The sequence below is a fragment of the Pseudophryne corroboree genome, chromosome 5 (genome assembly GCF_028390025.1).
Source record: "Pseudophryne corroboree isolate aPseCor3 chromosome 5, aPseCor3.hap2, whole genome shotgun sequence".
NCBI lineage: Eukaryota > Metazoa > Chordata > Amphibia > Anura > Myobatrachidae > Pseudophryne > Pseudophryne corroboree.
Genome location: NC_086448.1, coordinates 609,031,797 through 609,050,883, shown reverse-complemented (window position 1 = coordinate 609,050,883; position 19,087 = coordinate 609,031,797). Strand labels below are relative to the sequence as shown.

The window sequence follows — 19,087 nt, the reverse complement described above, 5'->3', positions numbered from 1 at the left end:
CCATATCTGATCTTCCATATGGACATGGCAGAATTGAGGACTCGTCCCCAATTTCTCCCAAAGGTGGTATCATCGTTTCATTTGAACCAACCTATTGTGGTGCCTGCGGCTACTCGGGACTTGGAGGACTCCAAGTTGCTGGACGTAGTCAGGGCTTTGAAAATATATGTTTCCAGAACGGCTGGAGTCAGGAAGACTGTGATAAAGCTAAATATTTATCTTACTTAAAACCCTTTTAAGAGGTCTAAGAACACTGTACGCTATTGACGTATGGAATACCGTAAGGGTACGCACGTTGCGTAACAATCGCTTAGCCGTAGTCGAGACGTTAAAGCGTCACGTTCGCTCACGGCCAAGAGATCTCAGGCAGGCACGCTATTGGCTGCCGACTAACGTAATGATACGCTATTAGCGTAGCGGACGCTCGGGACCACGAGGAGATCACAAGCGGCGCTGACGCTCACAGTGTAAAACCTTTATAACTATACCATAAAACAGTGTATTATGCAGTAAACCTTGGTGTAGTGATAGAGTGTAAATGTAACACTGTGTAACCTTATTAACTTAAAAGCTGTTCGAGCGTCTCCGACGCTCTTAGAATACTTAGAAATATAAGAAATACACAGATACCGACCTTCGGTTCTAACACCCTATATGAACGTTATATTTGCAAAGGATTAATACAATACAAGTCATACACTACCAATATAACATAGACTAACTAACCAGATAACTACACATGAAATACAATACAATACAATTACGTTTAAGGGAAAATGAGAGAGAAAGAGAGGAGAGAGAGAGAGAAAGAGAGAGAGAGAGAGATATGGCTCACAATAACAATAAAGACAATATGATTGCGGAGAAAACTTACGCACAAAGGGAACGATCGCATGCGCCTTTCTGAATATCCAGCTCCCGATTATCAGTGATGAGAACCGTTGAAGAGAGTGAGCTGGATCAGATCGGCTTGTCTATTTATGCCCCACACACAATACAATACAATGGTCCCTACAATCTTATTGTTCATTGGACACAGGAATTCGTCTTCGCATTATAACAAAAGGTCATAGGTTGGTTCATACAGGTGGGCTGTGACTATTTCCAACTGCTCAGGTGGGTGGGAAACTAGGTTTCCCGCCGCATGGATAAGTGAGTGCAAATAATAGTAAAAGTACATAAACTTCTTATGTCCATAACTATTCGCACGAGCGATTAATCCGCTTCAAACCAACACCGGAATATTGCTAATTAAATACTCTTCCGATGGATACTAAACACCACTGTATAACCCTTGTCTGACCCTTCGTATCAAACAAAGAGGGATCTCTTTGTTTATGAACATGCTACATTAACTAAACTTTCAGATTCTATCAAAGGGACCATAATCTACAAAATACATTATATGGTAAAAATATGTAACGATTGAGTCGCACGCTAGGCACACATAAACTCTACCGTAAATGCGCATACCGTGCGCCTGCGGGTGCACGTAACAGCGGGTATGCGTACGCACGGGAGAGTGCACGCATGCGCAGCGCGGACCTATAGGAGGTGCAAATATGGCAGTGTGCATCATGATATTTTTCTGACTTTGACAGTCCACCCTTTGGCAGTCAACAATAACTGCCACTTTCTAAAACATTTCAAAAAGAGAAAAATATATGTCATGTGTAAATACATTTCCATGGTTGGGTAAGGGAGGAGAGAAGGTGTGAAAAGGGTATGACCTAGTGAGATAGCAGAAGCATGTGTGTATGAATCCATGTTTGGGGGGTCATGTATCATCGTGCCGTACGTGTCTTAAATCAAGCTTCGAGGTATTGCGAAGTATACATTTGAATTCCTTCTTATCCCGCGGTACGGGTCTGTGGATGGGCTGTCAAACGTTACCGAGCTCTTTTCGGCTTTTGGTTGCAACAAAACGGGGAACACATTTTAGTTGATGATACATGAATGGGGGGATATGTGATTGCTGATATCTGTGCCTGTATTCCCTATCGACTATGTGTGTCATTACCTGAAGGTTGTAGAAATGAAGATAAAGAACAATTATGGTAAATGCAGTGGTATTCTATGTCAGGTTAATGAACATTTGTCGGTTGAAGTCTTGTCTGGTGTCTGTTGAATGCAGTCTTCTTTGGGCTTTTGCCAAAAAGTGTGGGCAAAAAGCTTTGTCAATGTCCATAGACTTACAAAAGTGTTGGGCTAGCGTAAATTTAAAATTTCTAGGGAAACTGGGGGTCTATGGCATAGTTCATCAATTATCTGTGTATAAGGTTGTCAAAACTTCTTCTTTAATCCATCTGTTGTCTGTGTACAGGATCATCAAATTCCTCGTCCAAGTGGGTCTTTTTACCTTGGAGAAAACGGAGAAACAGGTGAAAGAAACGGACTGTATAATCGCATTTTCATCACATCATTGTCTCTACCGTTGGGTCATAAATCAAATCCATTGGAATTACAATTTCCTCACTCCTTAGACTCATTACCCTGGTACTACGTTTGCACTTCATTAAAACCTGACCTCATCTAAATATCAAGCCAATCGATATGACAACACCCAAGATACATAGGAGAAACTTCCCTACATCCATTATGACTCCTTGAGCCCATTCTCCTAAACCAGAGAACCAATTTCGCGGGTTCAACCATGACACCCAACCAGTCAGCTCATTACCCACAGCAGCAAGGGTGAGATTGTGTCTCCTGCGAAATTCCCACTTTAATTGGAGAATGTCATCCATCTTTTGGTCTATGACCTCGACCGGATCCTCGGTACTATTCGTAATATATGTGCAGCATTTCACGCCGTACTGCGTTGCCAGTGTGACACAATATCCACCTGTCACTGCTGTGAGATAATTAAGAACCATCCTATGCTGAACCAGTTCTGTTTTATAGGCTTGAAGTTCTCTTCCAGTATACCTAAAAGTGTCGTCATACATTTCAGTGATATTGTCTAATAAATTTGCAAGCGCAGATATATACTTATAGTTCAGCACTCCTCTAGCGGTGCGAGTGAAATCTAGCGCAAGTAGAACCTGAATTCCGGTGGATTCATGGATCATGCCAGAGGCCGAATGCTCTGTCCTTTCTGTCAGTTGCCTTTTAACTACGTGCTCGTAATGGGTGTGAGTATAAGGAGCTTGGGCACCACTGTGTATATCTTTCATTTTGGCATGTGATACAGTCATTACTTCAGGCAGTACTTTTCCAATATAACACAATCCTTCAGAGTTTGGGGCAAGCCACTTATACGCCTTCCTCTCGCATATGAAATATGCATCATCGGGGAGAACATATGGGACAGAGTAGGACATAACCATATTACACATCTTCCATGTGAAATCTCCTAACCCTAGTTCTCCCATCTGTCTAGTACACGTATCAGTTTGTACGATATGTGCACAGTATCCTGGTGATACCTCTCCAACTCTCGTAATCCTACTTCCTAGGGTATACCTATATCGGAAAGATTTTTCTCTACTGGCTATGCGGCGTATAAGCTCTGTATCTGTAGGCATTCTATCTGCTCTATATGAAAAGGTCATGGTTTGGTTACTCCATGACACTTCCCAATTTCCCGGCTTTCGGGGATTGGAAATGTTAAAACATATTAGGGACTTATCCACATGATATTGGTGGAGCTTCAAACTAGGAGGACTGGAGATATTAAACCTCCTGTCCACCGGTCTCCCACCCTTTAGCTCAAGTACCTCTCCTACCGTTAAAGGGAAAGGTACTAGCCCTGATTTGCTATGGCCTTGAGGTACTTGAGAGCATACCCAACAATCTGTCTGATTTAACACATTACCCACTAAGGAGTGATAGTCACTCAATGGATGCCGGTCCATGTGGATATTAAAACTGGATTGGTATTTCTTGATGCACCCATCCTCAACTACATTGTCACAGAGCCTACAGATACAGTTTTCTTCAGCTAACAATCCTTCACAATTCCTTCTATTGTCAATGCTATCAGATCGTTTTCTGATACTCGCCTTTACTTGTTGATTAAGTTGTTCTTGGAAAACTACGCCTCCATCTTTGTCATCAGAACCCATTCCAGAACCCCTCTCGACCTCCATGGTACTCTCGCCGGAACAGACTGCTCTGGTCAACATCATGGTCAACAGGAAAATCCGGATCACAGTCTCTTGGGGCAAGTCCATCTTATAGGAGGAAACGGAGAAGAATGAGAAGGGGGAAAGAAATAATTTGAGGGAGATGGGATGGGAAGTTGGAGAAAAACAATAAAAGGGAACAGGGAATCGACAACTGCTTTCGATCTTATGATTTTCAATGCTCAGGTGCCGCCTCAGTCCTCCTGAAACAGACACTCCAGTGATACAACTTCCTCTACCGTCTGTTCTTTATCACGGGACCTCTCTGGATCAGCAACCTTCTTACAGTGGGACGAATGAACCCAAGTGTCTCTCTCGGCAACCTTCAATGCTGTAGTGCTAGTCAATAAGACTTGGTATGGTCCTTCCCATCTGTCAGTAAGGCAACCTGAGCGTAGAAAATTCCGTATCATTACATAATCCCCAGGTTCAATGTCATGACAATTACTATCTGGCAAATCTGGAATCACCAACTTCAAATTATCATTTTGATTCCTTAGCTGTTTACTCATGTTAACCAGGTATTTTACAGTCACTTCATTGTTACACTTCAAATCATCCTGAGGGTTAATCATAACATGCGGTTGTCGACCAAACAAGATTTCAAAGGGGACAGATTAAGAGGGGACCTGGGAGTGGTTCTGATGCTGTATAGTACAATGGGTAAAGCTTCTGGCCATGTCAATCCCGTTTCTGCCATAACTTTGCTCAGTTTATTTTTAATAGTGCTGTTCACTCTTTCCACCTTCGCACTCGCCTGGGGGCGATACGGAGTGTGCAGCTTACTATCAATTCCCATCAACTTACACATTCCTTGAAAGACATCACCTGTAAAATGGGTACCCCTATCACTTTCAATTATTCTAGGGATACCGTATCTACATACAAATTCCTGCACAATTTTCTTAGCAGTAAACATAGCGGTATTTGTGGCCGCTGGAAATGCTTCGACCCAATTTGAGAATACATCTATACAAACAAGTACATATTTCAAATTTCGACAAGGGGGTAATTGTATAAAATCAATCTGTATTACCTGAAAAGGGCCGCCTGTAGGTGGGATATGAGATGGTTCTGTTGGTATTGCCTTTCCGATATTCTTCCTCAAACAGGTAAGGCATGACATTGCTCTTTTACCTGCATGAGATGAAAATCCTGGGGCGCACCAATATGCTCTTACCAACTTACACATTCCCTCCTTGCCCAGATGAGTCAGCCCGTGTGCTGCCTCAGCTAAACATGGAAGGTATGCTCTGGGGGCCACTGGTTTACCTTGTCCATCCGTCCAGAGTCCTGAGGACTCCTGGCCATATCCTTTTGCCTTCCAGACTGCCTTTTCCTGTGTGGAACACAAATTTTGCATTTCACACAACTTTTGTGTGTTGATGGTATTAAATACCATCAATTGTGTGGTGTCTGTCTGTCTGGGGGTACCAGCTGCTAACTTAGCAGCTTCGTCTGCTCGGCTGTTACCAAGTGATACTGGGTCCTGGCTATATGTGTGTGCTTTACACTTGATAACAGCCACTCTGTCGAGTTCCTGTATCGCTGTTAGAAGCCTTTTGATGTGAGCTGCATGCGCTACCGGTGTACCAGCTGCCGTCATGAAATTTCTGAGGCGCCATAGGGCTCCGAAATCATGGACTACCCCGAATGCGTATCTAGAGTCGGTGTAGATATTGGCTGACTTGCCCTTAGCCAATTCACATGCTCTGGTTAGGGCGACCAGTTCAGCAACCTGGGCTGAGTGAGGTGGGCCTAGCGGTTCTGCTTCTATGATGCCTTGGTCATCTACGACTGCGTATCCAGTACACAAGTCTCCCGAGTCTGACGGTCTGTGACAACTACCGTCAGTGTAGAAAGTAAGATCTACATGTTCCAGTGGGTTGTCACTGTCAGGCCTTGCCGTGAAATTTTGGGTCAAATATTCCATACAATCATGCATGTCATCTTTTGTATTAAATCCTCCTTCCCCACCACTCTCATCCTCCACCCTTTGTGCCTGTCCAGGCACACCTGGGAGATATGTTGCAGGATTTAATGCACTGCATCTCCTTATGGTGATGTTTAAGGGGGCCATTAGTGCCAATTCCCATCTTGTAAACCGCGCTGATGAGACGTGTCTGGTTTGGGCAGAATTTAGCAAGGCTGACACTGCATGTGGTGTATGAATTGTGAGGTTGTGACCCGGACGAGCCCCCAATTGATAAAGCTAAATATTTATCTTACTTAAAACCCTTTTAAGAGGTCTAAGAACACTGTACGCTATTGACGTATGGAATACCGTAAGGGTACGCACGTTGCGTAACAATCGCTTAGCCGTAGTCGAGACGTTCAAGCGTCACGTTCGCTCACGGCCAAGAGATCTCAGGCAGGCACGCTATTGGCTGCCGACTAACGTAATGATACGCTATTAGCGTAGCGGACGCTCGGGACCACGAGGAGATCACAAGCGGCGCTGACGCTCACAGTGTAAAACCTTTATAACTATACCATAAAACAGTGTATTATGCAGTAAACCTTGGTGTAGTGATAGAGTGTAAATGTAACACTGTGTAACTTTATTAACTTAAAAGCTGTTCGAGCGTCTCCGACGCTCTTAGAATACTTAGAAATATAAGAAATACACAGATACCGACCTTAGGTTCTAACACCCTATATGAACGTTATATTTGCAAAGGATTAATACAATACAAGTCATACACTACCAATATAACATAGACTAACTAACCAGATAACTACACATGAAATACAATACAATACAATTACGTTTAAGGGAAAATGAGAAAGAGGAGAGAGAGAGAGAGAGATATGGCTCACAATAACAATAAAGACAATATGATTGCGGAGAAAACTTACGCACAAAGGGAACGATCGCATGCGCCTTTCTGAATATCCAGCTCCCGATTATCAGTGATGAGAACCGTTGAAGAGAGTGAGCTGGATCAGATCGGCTTGTCTATTTATGCCCCACACACAATACAATACAATGGTCCCTACAATCTTATTGTTCATTGGACACAGGAATTCGTCTTCGCATTATAACAAAAGGTCATAGGTTGATTCATACAGGTGGGCTGTGACTATTTCCAACTGCTCAGGTGGGTGGGAAACTAGGTTTCCCGCCGCATGGATAAGTGAGTGCAAATAATAGTAAAAGTACATAAACTTCTTATGTCCATAACTATTCGCACAAGCGATTAATCCGCTTCAAACCAACACCGGAATATTGCTAATTAAATACTCTTCTGATGGATACTAAACACCACTGTATAACCCTTGTCTGACCCTTCGTATCAAACAAAGAGGGATCTCTTTGTTTATGAACATGCTACATTAACTAAACTTTCAGATTCTATCAAAGGGACCATAATCTACAAAATACATTATATGGTAAAAATATGTAACGATTGAGTCGCACGCTAGGCACACATAAACTCTACCGTAAATGCGCATACCGTGTGCCTGCGGGTGCACGTAACAGCGGGTATGCGTACGCACGGACCTATATGAGGTGCAAATATGGCAGTGTGCATCATGATAATTTTCTGACTTTGACAACTGACTCGCTGTTTATCCTGCATGCACCCAACAAGCTGGGTGCTCCTGCTTCAAAGCAAACTATTGCTCGCTGGATCTGTAGCACGATTCAGCTGGCTCATTCTGCGGCTGGATTGACGCATCCAAAATCAGTAAAAGCCCATTCCACAAGGAAGGTGGGCTCTTTTTGGGCGGCTGCCCGAGGGGTCTCGGCTTTACAGCTTTGCCGAGCGGCTACTTGGTCGGGTTCAAACACCTTTGCAAAGTTCTACAAGTTTGATACCCTGGCTGAGGAGGACCTTGTGTTTGCTCATTCGGTGCTGCAGAGTCATCCGCACTCTCCCGCCCGTTTGGGAGCTTTGGTATAATCCCCATGGTCCTTACGGAGTTCCCAGCATCCACTAGGACGTCAGAGAAAATAAGAATTTACTCACCGGTAATTCTATTTCTCGTAGTCCGTAGTGGATGCTGGGCGCCCGTCCCAAGTGCGGACTTTCAGCAATATTGCGCTCACCCCTTTGCCGGGCACTCTGGTGGCCGGGATCCCGAACCCAACCCCATTTGTATACTTTTGGACAGTTTGTATTTTGGTTTTATTAAATATAAAAGTTAATTATTGCTATGCTATAACAATTGTAAAAAGAAGTGGAATATGTTTTTCTTTGTGCTGTACTTTGATGAATTCAGGCATAAATGTATGAATGTGCCCTCAAAATCTGATATTCACTGATTTTTTTTTTTAACTATATTACACTGATTTATGTATGAGTTACATCAAAGCGCCTCCATAGTAATATAGACCAGTAAACCGTCTTACAGTCTGCTCTTATACTATGGAAATCTCATATTATTGAATTATTAAAGGATAGTATATTTAAATTAAAAAAAACGTGATGCAAACAATATATATATTAAAATAAAAGGTAACCTTTTTTTCTGCGCTATACCACTAGTCTCTAACCACTGAGAAATACCTTCTGTCAGATGAGGTATAAAGAATAGATATGAAAAGGAAAAAGGTTCTAGTGGGAGCCAATACGCCTTTAGAATAACTATGTTTAAAAGTTTTTATTCATACACAAACAGACGACATTTACAACCTAAACATTCGTCTTTGGTACAAATTACTAAAAATTCAGTAAAATGATATAACAATCTTACATAAACACATATTTCAGTTGATGTGAGGATTTTACAATCAGGTGATCACAATCAGAATTTTGAAGAGATATATCTCCAACCAGAAATTTGTGGTGAAGGCTTTATGAATCCGAAATCGCGAAACCCAACGCGTTTCGTCCGTTAGGACTTCATCAGGGGTTAACAATCAGTTCTTACAATAGATTGGATTACCACTGGTTATGACCGGCTAGGGTTCTCATTGTTATATCCAATCACAAGTATGTTTTCAATTAATTTGGTATCTAAATAGATTTCATCATAACAGAGAATGACATTTTAGGTCGAAGTTAGGTGATGTTATATTCCCTAATCTCATCAGGGATAATGAAACTCTACAGTCCACCTCGGCTTCAATAAGTATCACCAAAAGGGTTTTAATAAATTCCCAATCCTGAACAGTACTGTACCCTTCCCCTGTTGCTATTTCAACTATCGGGATGCCTGCGTCGGTATTCTGACCCAGTCTTTCAGACGAAACCGGTCAGGGTGTGATCTGACAGTGCGCTCTCTATCTGCACCTCCGGCAATCCTTTACTGTGTCTAAGCGATCCAGTGCAGCAGCTCACACACACGGCGGGTCCGTGTGAAGCTAAAACATCTTTTCCGGCTGGCAGCTTCATGTGTTCTGCTCTGGAGAGTCGTTAAACTGCGGGACGAGTATTGCCTGGATGGTAACATTACATGTCGTGTGGTAACCAGCCCACAGTGTTTTATTCTCTGGTACGAGTCACATCTCTCTGGAGTTCACAGTCTTTTATCTGTCTGAATTAAAACTTTTATGCACTATGGAGCGCCCCCTCTTCTTTTGTCTTTTTTGTTAGAAATTAGGGGAGCAGCGGCCCTGATATACGTGGTTATAAGTGCAGACTCCCTACAGATCAACTGTTTGTATTATATGGAGTATTACCTGTATTCCTTTGTTAGTGGTTAAATATTGCACAATGAAAGAGCGTACGATGGTGAAGGAGGCGCAGCCCCTTGCGACGGCAGGGCACGATGTACAGAATGTAGCGGGTACGGGGGGGACTGCGGATGGGGGAGGGTGTCTGTAGATGCTGTGGGTGGAGGGAGGGGGGGTGGATGGGAAAGGGTCGGGAGGTGCTGCGGGTTAGGGAGGGGCAGAGGAGTGGGGGCTCAGATGGGGGAAGGGTCCAGAGGCACTGCAGGTGGGGGAGGGGCAGGTGCGAGGATGTTGCGAATGGGTGAAGGGTTCCAGAGGTGCTGTGAGATAGGAAGGGGCGGTGGTGCCGGGAGTGGGGTAGGAGGTCTGGAGGTGCCGCGGGGGGGGGGAGGGGGTCCAGAGGCGCTGTAGGTGGATGGAGGGGGGGGTGCCGTGGGTGGGGGAGGGGTGGGTGAGGCGGTCCGCGGATGGAGGAGGGTGTCTTCAGATGCTGCGGGTGGAGAAGGGGGCAGGTGTGGGAGGAGACATATATGGGGGGTGGATGGTGGAGGGGATCTGGAGGTGCTGTGGGTGGTGGAGGGGTGGGAGCCGCGGGTGGTGTAGGGGGTCTGGAGGCACAGCATGTGGGGGAGGGGTGGGGTGCTGCATGTGGTGTAGGGGAAGGTGCGGAGGTGTGGTGCATTGGGGAGGGGTCTGGAGGCGCTGCAGGTACTGTCCCTGCCAAAAAGGTAGTTGGAGGGTATGCAGTGACAGGGTCAGAACAGGGGCGACGGGGCAAGGACAGGGGCGACGGGGCCAGGACAGAAATGACAGGGACAGGATAGGGGGTGACAGGGCCAGGGTTGGTGCGGCAGGACCAGGACAGGGGTGACGGGGCCAGAATAGGGGTGACAGGGCCAGGATAAGGGTGACAGGGCAAGGCCAGGGGTGACAGGGTAAGGCCAGGGGTGACAGGGACATGACAGAACACAGGGCACGGGAGAGATTGGTATTAGGGACTAAACAGTGGTGACAGACAGATGTGTCTTACCAGAGTCACTGCCGCTGGCTGCTGCTGTTCCACTCCAACCTGTTGGGATCTGCTGCTACTGGAGACTTGGCATGGTTGACTCTTTCAGGCTGGAGTCCTGCTTCCTCCGCCCGCTTGCATCCTCCCCCCCCCCACTCCTTAGTCACACACCACGGATCTCGCGCGGCTGCCGGGCACTGTGGTAAGGGGAGACTGGGAGTTACTGGCTAGCCCCCAGAAGACGCTGCAGCTGGAGAAAGGAGGGGGTCATAGCATGCATGCGGCGCGGACCTCGTGGCTGCCGGGCACTGTGGTAAGGGGAGACTGGGAGTGACTGGTTAGCCCCCAGGAGACGCTGCGGCTGGAGGCAGGAGGGGGTCAGAGCATGCACGCAGCGCAGACCTCGCGGCTCCCGTGCACTGTGGTAAGGGGAGACTGGGAGTGACTGGTTAGCCCCCAGGAGACGCTGCGGCTGGAGGGAGGAGGGGGTCGGAGCCTGCAAGCAGTGTGGACTTCTGCAGTGCTGCCCGCCGGCTAAAGTGTGAGAAGGAGCTGGGCGCACCTAAGTGCGGGCGGCAGTGCTGCAGTTAGCGGTGGGGTTGCCGGGGCTGGAGATAACAGGCAGTACGGAACCTGCACAGCGGCAGGTGCCCCACAAAACTGCCAGAAAGTGACGTTCCTCCGCACCAGAGAGCCCCTGCTGAGTATGCTGATGTGGGGGGTCAAGTACACAGTGAGCCGGTGCCCGTCTGTCTGTATGGCATACCCCCTCACACACCCCCATACCTCCCAACTGTCCCGATTTTTCGCAGGACAGTCCCTTTTTTTTTGGTCTGTCCCGCTGTCCCACTTGCGGGCCGCAGTGTCCAGCGGTGGTGGGGTGGGCAGTTCGGAAGCTCCTGTACTCGCTGTTCTGCTTAGCAGAGCAGCGGTGAATAGATGCTGTGCGCATGCGCACAGCATCTATTTAGTGGAGACAGGAGGAGAGGGGGCATCAGGGGGTATGGATTAAGGGGGGGGGGGGGGCCCGGGAGCAGAGCCGGATTAAGGGGGGGCCCAGGGGGTACGTACCCTGGGCCCCACAGTTTTAGGGCCCCCCCCCGGCTGGAGTAGCTCTGTCCCAGCTCTGAAGCTCCCCCGCCCTGCCAGCAACAGCAGTAGCATTGTGCTACAGTCAGCACACGCTGCTGCGTGTTGGAAGGCCTGTGGTGTTGCAGGGAGGCAGCAGCCTCCCTGTTTTCTTCTGTCTGTGTGGGTGTGTAGGGGGGAGCGACCACCTCCTCTGGATTTACCCCTAGCTGTTGGGCCAAAATCCCATGGAAAAAAAGAAAAATCCGGAATTTGCATAAGGGGGCGTGGCCACGCATCCCGCGATTAGGCCACGCCCCAAACCCGCAGCAGGCACAGCAATGAGATAGGTCCCCCCCGTCTCAAGTGCCCCGGGCCCCCCGGACTCATAATCTGCCCCTGGGGGCATGCCAGCAGCTCACAGAGCGCTGGGCATGCACCCTCACTGACGAAAATGGGAGCGTGGCTCGTGACCGTGAAGCCACGCCCCTTTTCGTTGACAATGCCCCCTTTTTCGCCGCGCGTATGTCACTCCTTCTGCCTGAATAAAGCTGGGAGGTATGCACCCCTGCCTGTGCCATGCCCATACCATCTGCTTCTGCTCCTAGTCTCCTACAGATTTGCCCAGATCTGTGACTCATTTGACTAACTCCGCCCAGTGTTGTGACTCTGCCCAGCGTTAGCTAATGAGGCACAAAGTCACAAATCTGGGCTAATATGAGATAATTATATATATATATATATATATGTATATATGGGGTGAACTGACAGCGCCAAAAAAATAGTAGAGATAGTTTTTCACAGTATGTCTAGTATATTCCCCTGTTTAATCTCTATAGTACCACTCCCCTTTCTTTATGGGGTGTCTGCTCAATCTTAAATAAAACCTACACTTGTACGTGTGTAGGATAAAAGAAATGTAGAAAAAACAGATAAGATCAGAGCGACCACCGGTGGTAAAAACAGTATAAAACTAGAGATGTATATTTAAATAAAAAGACGGGATTTATTTATAACGAACGTAGTCAGTAAAAAATTTTTTAGACATACATGGCAATATATAAAATGCGTGTTTTCCTAAAAAAGTTTTTAGGTTAAAAATAAATGTATCTAAAAAGTATTTAAAAAAGAGGTAATGAATAGAATGAATAGCTTATCTTGAGGATTTTCAGTGATAACAGGAATCACCCAACGCGTTTCGTCTGGTTTGACTTCATCAAGGGGTAGCCTCACATGGTACTTTTTTTATGTCTATAAGGACCTGTTTTTAGTACACATCTGGGTCTTTTCATGCCTTTTTCTGAATTTTTTATGGTTTATTTTTAACCTAAAAACTTTTTTAGGAAAACACGCATTTTATATATTGCCATGTATGTCTAAAAAATTTTTTACTGACTACGTTCGTTATAAATAAATCCCGTCTTTTTATTTAAATATACATCTCTAGTTTTATACTGTTTTTACCACCGGTGGTCGCTCTGATCTTATCTGTTTTTTCTATATATATATATATATATATATATTTTAGAAATAAGGGTGAGGCCAAATTGTGCTTTCATCTCTGGCTCATAACGATGTTACATGATGGGCATTAGCTTACTAAATTTACCTGCAATATTATATAAGAATACCAATCCCCTGTAAAGTAAATTGTTTTTTATGTAACAGAAATCACTAGGGATCTTTATTTTTAAAAATGTTTTGTTCATTTTCCCTTTTCAGTTGTGCTTTACGCTGCAGTAAATTTATAGTTTGCTCAGTGCCATGCAATTATAGTGTTCACTCTAGGAGTGAAAAGGGGCAGGGCGCCGGACTCCGGGGGCACATGTGCGCGGGCGAAATGGGGGCGTGGCCACGCAAATTAGGGTGCGTGGCCACGCCTACGTCATTTTAGGGGGCGGGGCGGCCCACAGACGCTACTATAGAGAGCGTCTGTGGCCGGCGACGTCACTGTTGGGGGCGTGCCCAGCACCGACGGAGGTGCTGAGCTTCCCCCAGCCCTCTCCCAATGCGTGAATGGATGCCGCGCGCATGCGCACGGCATCTATACACGCCGGGAGGGCAGGGAGCGGGCGGCTGTTCTAGCAGGGCGCCGCAAAAGGGGCAGGGCGGGTTTTGCCTGCTAAAAAACGGGCAGGGCGCGGCGCCCTGCTAAAACAGCCTAGAGTGAACACTACAATTACTATGGCAACCACAGTCGTATACTGTAGGTAATGAGCAGAGACGCTTTTGAAAGTTTCTCCTATCAAATACTGTATGTATCACTCTTCCTCCTCTGCTATCACATAATCATTAGTGAGGCCCATTATTGACTGGCTCTTGCAGATTGGTTTCCATTCCCCAGGGAAGATGCATAAAGTATATATATGGGTGGTGATAGACATCTAAATATGCTGCACTGCTTAATTTTGCAAATAGCAGAGTTACAGCATAATAAAAGGTACACAACCTGTCGATTTTATAAGAAAAAAATCTGGGATTGCCATTTTTAGATTATAAAAAAAGAAAGTAGTGTATTAGGTTATGTTTTGTCTTGAAACTGTTTCAGTATCTATATTGTTTTTATTAGTTAAAATTAGATAAAGTAACACTTTAGCAGTGAATAAAGTAAATTCAATCTAAATAAATGGTATCCTGGAGAAACTAAGCAATAGGTAATTTCTATGAGATAAACACCTCTTTCTCCTAGCTTTCTTTTTCATGCAAGGCCTCTTGTTTTCTTTTAGATGCCCTAATTTTTGACTAATGGAGTACTAAGCTATCTTTTATTTATGGGCTTTACTCATTACTCTGTTTGTGTATTGTGATAGTTTGTAACCCGTGCACTTTTTTCCTTTCCCAGCGGAAGGTTACGCTGCCTTCCAGGAGGACAGTTCCGGTGATGAAGCAGAGAGCCCGTCCAAACTGAAGAGGTCCAAAGGAATCCATGTGTTTAAGAAGCCTAGTTTTTCTAAGAAGAAGGAGAAAGATTTTAAAATAAAGGAGAAACCGAAGGAAGACAAGCACAAGGAAGATAAGCACAAAGAAAAGAAGTCCAAGGATCTGACGGCTGCAGATGTAGTGAAGCAATGGAAAGAGAAGAAGAAAAAAAAGAAACCCACACCTGAGCCAGAGCTGCCCCCTGTAGATATACCTAGGCTGAGGCCAGTGTTTGGCATCCCACTGGCTGATGCTGTGGAAAGAACCATGATGTGTGATGGGATCCGGCTGCCAGCAGTGTTCCGGGAATGCATTGATTTCATTGAGCAACATGGCATGAAATGTGAAGGCATCTACAGAGTGTCAGGTAACATGATGTTGATCTAGTACGCTCAGTGGAGTTTCAGCCTTTACTTGTCACTGCATGCTTCTGTATGATAACCAGAACGTTGTAAAAATCATATGGCATGGAGAAGCAAGACTGATGGACAGAAATGGTGATAGAGTATCTTGGGAATTAAAAAAAAAAAAAAAAAAGGTGCAATAAGGTATATGAGAAAAATAGGATAAATGATGAATACTTACCTTGGTAGATTTTCAGAAGTGCAGTACGTCGGTATAAATGTTAAATCAAAATAACAAAATAGTGGTGTTCCTTCTATAGAAATACTGTATTCATTTTGGACAGATGGTATAAAATATATATAATCTCTCACATAGGCAAGGATGAATTATTAAGTAAAAATAACAAATGTATTAATAGTAAAAGAGGATGAACAAATTAGCTCGCAAAAAATCTGATTGTAGCATCTGAAATTAGAGAATAAGGAACAATTGGCCCCATACTATATGATAGTCCAAATCTGGACCCACCTTGCCTGTCTCACTGGAGGTATCCTCTGGAGAGGGGTGCAGTATAGTTAGGATTGCCATACTATCACTTTAAACTGGGATACTCGTAACTTACACAGGTTCTGTGGCTTGCTGACTTCAAGCCTGCATTTCACCTGGTTTTAATCAGCCATAGAACTGGTGTAATTCGTGTTTGTCCCGGTTTAAAGGAATAGTATTGTAAGCCTAAGTAAAGGTGAAGCATACAGCAGACACCAACGCGTTTTAAGAGGTTTTTCCTCGTTATCACTTTTACCAGAAGCTACGATTAATGGAAGTTGGGTGCGGCTTCCGGTTCCACTTGGTGAATAGAAGCTGCCGATGAGTGTCAGAAAGTTGTCTTCTCTGATGACAACAGCAGGAAGTTTAGTCCCGGATGTAGTTGTAATTATCTGCGGTTCTCATGGATACTAAGCATAATGTGCGAACATTTTAAAAAAAGGGAAATTTCTATCCATTGTATCAGGTGATTATATAGAAACGTTTATTCCTCTTTATGCCCAAGTAAGCAGGAACAGATTCAGACATTAGAAATTGCTGCATATATTACTACGCAGTTTTCTAATGGGGCTATTATGAACTGCAGTAAAAGGAGTCCACAATGTGTGTCATTCTCATTGCAAGGGGTCAACATCCTGAATCCAAAATCAACGAAGAACAGTCAAAATTGGAGGAATAGAAAGGGGACTCCTTAAACTCCATCCAGGAAAACCAAATGGTAGTAAATTCAGAGGATCTGTCTGACGCTAACATTGTGATGTCATCCACAGATATGAAAAAATCTGCACTGAATCCATTCTCTGATTGAAGGCAGGACAGGGGCATGTCAGTGACTAGGAATCAGTGCGCTAGCTGCATTTTGAGATGTTTGTGTAGAGACCAGATCAGTATTTGAGAATAGGAGAGACTAAAAACCAGCATCAGTTGGGATGTCCAGCCCAATAAATATTGTTCCTAGACCCTTGGCGTCTTTCCGTTCTCCATTAGATTTTTTCCAATACCCTTTTAACTGATTACAGCCATGGCCAAAAGTATTGAGAATGACACAAGTATTGGTTTTCACAAAGTTTGCTGCTTCAGTGTTTTTAGACCTTTTTGTCAGATGTTACTATGGTATACTGACGTAAAATTACAAGCATTTCATAAGTGTCAAAAAGGTCTATTTACTAAGCCTTGGATGGAGATAAGTGACCAGCCAATCGGCTCCTAACTGCCATGTCACAGGCTGGGTTTGAAAATTGACAGTTAGGAGCCGATTGGCTGGTACTTTCTCTGTCCACTTTATCTCCATCCAAGGCTTAGTAAATAGACCCCATAGTCTTTTATTGACAACTACATTAAGTTTATGCAAAGAGTCAATATTTGCATGTGTTGCCCCTTCTTTTTCCAGACCCCTGCAATTCGCCCTAACAAGCTGTCAATCAACTTCTGGGCCACATACTGACTGGCTGCCCATTCTTGCTTAATCAGTGCTTGGTGTTTGTCAGAATTTGTAGGTTTTTGTTGGTTCACCTGCCTCTTGAGGATTGACCACATGTTCTCAATGGGATTAAGGTCTTGGGAGTTTCTTGGCCATGGACCCAAAATCTTGATGTTTTGTTCCCTGAGCCACTTAGTTATTTATTTACCTATTACATAATGGTAATAGGTAAATAATTGAAAAGGTTCTTAATGGGTTGTTCACCCAGCAATGTTGGTCAAGGGTCAGTAGGGTATGAGAGTAAAGAAAATAGGATTTTAATTACCTACCGGTAAATCCTTTTCTCGCAGTCTGTAGAGGATACTGGGGATCCATTTAGTACCATATATACTAAAGATATAGACTGGTCCACTAGGAGCCATGGGCACTTTAAGAATTTGATAGTGTGGGCTGGCTCCTCCCTCTATGCCCCTCCTACCAGACTCAGTCTAGGAAACAGTGCCCGAGGAGACGGACATACTTTGAGAGAAGGATATAAAAGGACAGTGGTGAGATTCCGAACCAGCACACACAAACAAGAGGAAAGCCAAGCTAACCAAACTTGGAACAGCAACAGCTGAAACAAACAACAATACTTAACAAAGTAACAGTGCAGGAAGAACGAAGCACTGGGCGGGCGCCCAGTATCTTCTACGGACTACGAGAAAAGGATTTACTGGTAGGTAATTAAAATCCTATTTTCTCTTACGTCCTAGAGAATACTGGGGATCCATTTAGTACCATGGGGAAGTAACAAAGCTTCCAAACCGGGTGGGAGAGTGCTGAGGGTCCTGCAGAACTGATTGACCAAAATGAAGGTCCTCAGAGGCCAAAGTATCGAACTAACAGAACTTTGTAAACGTGTTCGAACCTGACCAAGTAGCTGCTCGGCAGAGCTGTAAGGCCGAGATACCGCAGGTAACCACCCAAAAAGAACCCACTGACCTAGTCGATTGGTCCTGTACAGATTTTGGAATCTGCAATCCTGCCGTGGAATAAGCATGCTGGATAGTGAGCCTGATCCAGCGTGCAATTGACTGCTTTGAAGCAGGACACCCAATCTTATTGGGATTGTAAAGAACAAACAGCGAGTCAGACTTCCTGTGACGAGCTGTCCTCTTCACATACATCTTCAAAGCCCTCACAACATCCAAAGACTTTGAAGTAATAGAGGTGTCTGTAACAACCGGAACCACAATGGGTTGGTTGATGTGAAACGCAGACACCACCTTAGGAAGAAATTGCTGACAAGTCCTGGGTTCAGCTCTGTCCTCATGGAAAATTTAAATAGGGGCTCTTGTGAGAACGCCCCCAGCTCCGACACACATCTTGATGAAGACGAGGCTAACCGTGTGACGATCTTCCACGTAACATATTTTACGCCTACCTCCTGTAACGGTTCAAACCAGTCCGATTGAAGGAACTGCAGCACCAAATTGAGATCCCAAGGTGCCGTGGGAGGCACAAAGGGAGGCTGGATGTGCAGAACACCTTTCAAGAATGTCTGGACCTCAGGGAGAGAAGACAATTTTTTCTGAAAGAAAATGGACAAGGTCGAAATCTGAACTTTTATGGAGCCCAGATGTAGGCCCACATCCACTCCCGACTGCAGAAAAAGCCGGAAACATCCCAGATGAAATTCCACTGCAGAATATTTTCTGCTCTCACTCCATGAGACTTATTTCTTCCAAATACGTGTGGTGTTACCCCCTTCCTGGCTTGGATCATAGTCGGGTTGACCTTGTCAGGGATGCCTCTCCTGGCTAGAATCGGCCGTTCAACTTCCATGCCGTCAAACGTAGCCATGTTAAGTCTTGATAGATGAACGGGCCCTGCTGCATTAGATCATGGTGAAGAGGTAGAGCCATGGATCTTCCAGGAGCATCTCCAGAAGGTCCGTGTACCAGGCCCTTCTTGGCCAGTCCGGAGAAAAGGAGGATTTCTTGAACTTTTTCCCTTTTTATTCTTTTCAGAATCCTTGGGATTAGCGG

The 19,087-nt window shown here is 45.0% G+C and overlaps 1 protein-coding gene across 3 annotated transcripts in view; it reads left to right on the top strand.

Annotated features, from left to right (window-relative positions):
• Positions 1-19,087, top strand: part of RALBP1 (ralA binding protein 1) — a 200,906-nt gene that overhangs the window by 131,588 nt on the left and 50,231 nt on the right. For all 3 annotated transcript variants that reach the window (XM_063923471.1, XM_063923472.1, XM_063923469.1), the window contains exon 3: positions 14,670-15,113. In XM_063923471.1, coding sequence (XP_063779541.1) covers positions 14,670-15,113 — 444 coding nt within the window. The remainder of the gene's footprint in view (positions 1-14,669; positions 15,114-19,087) is intronic.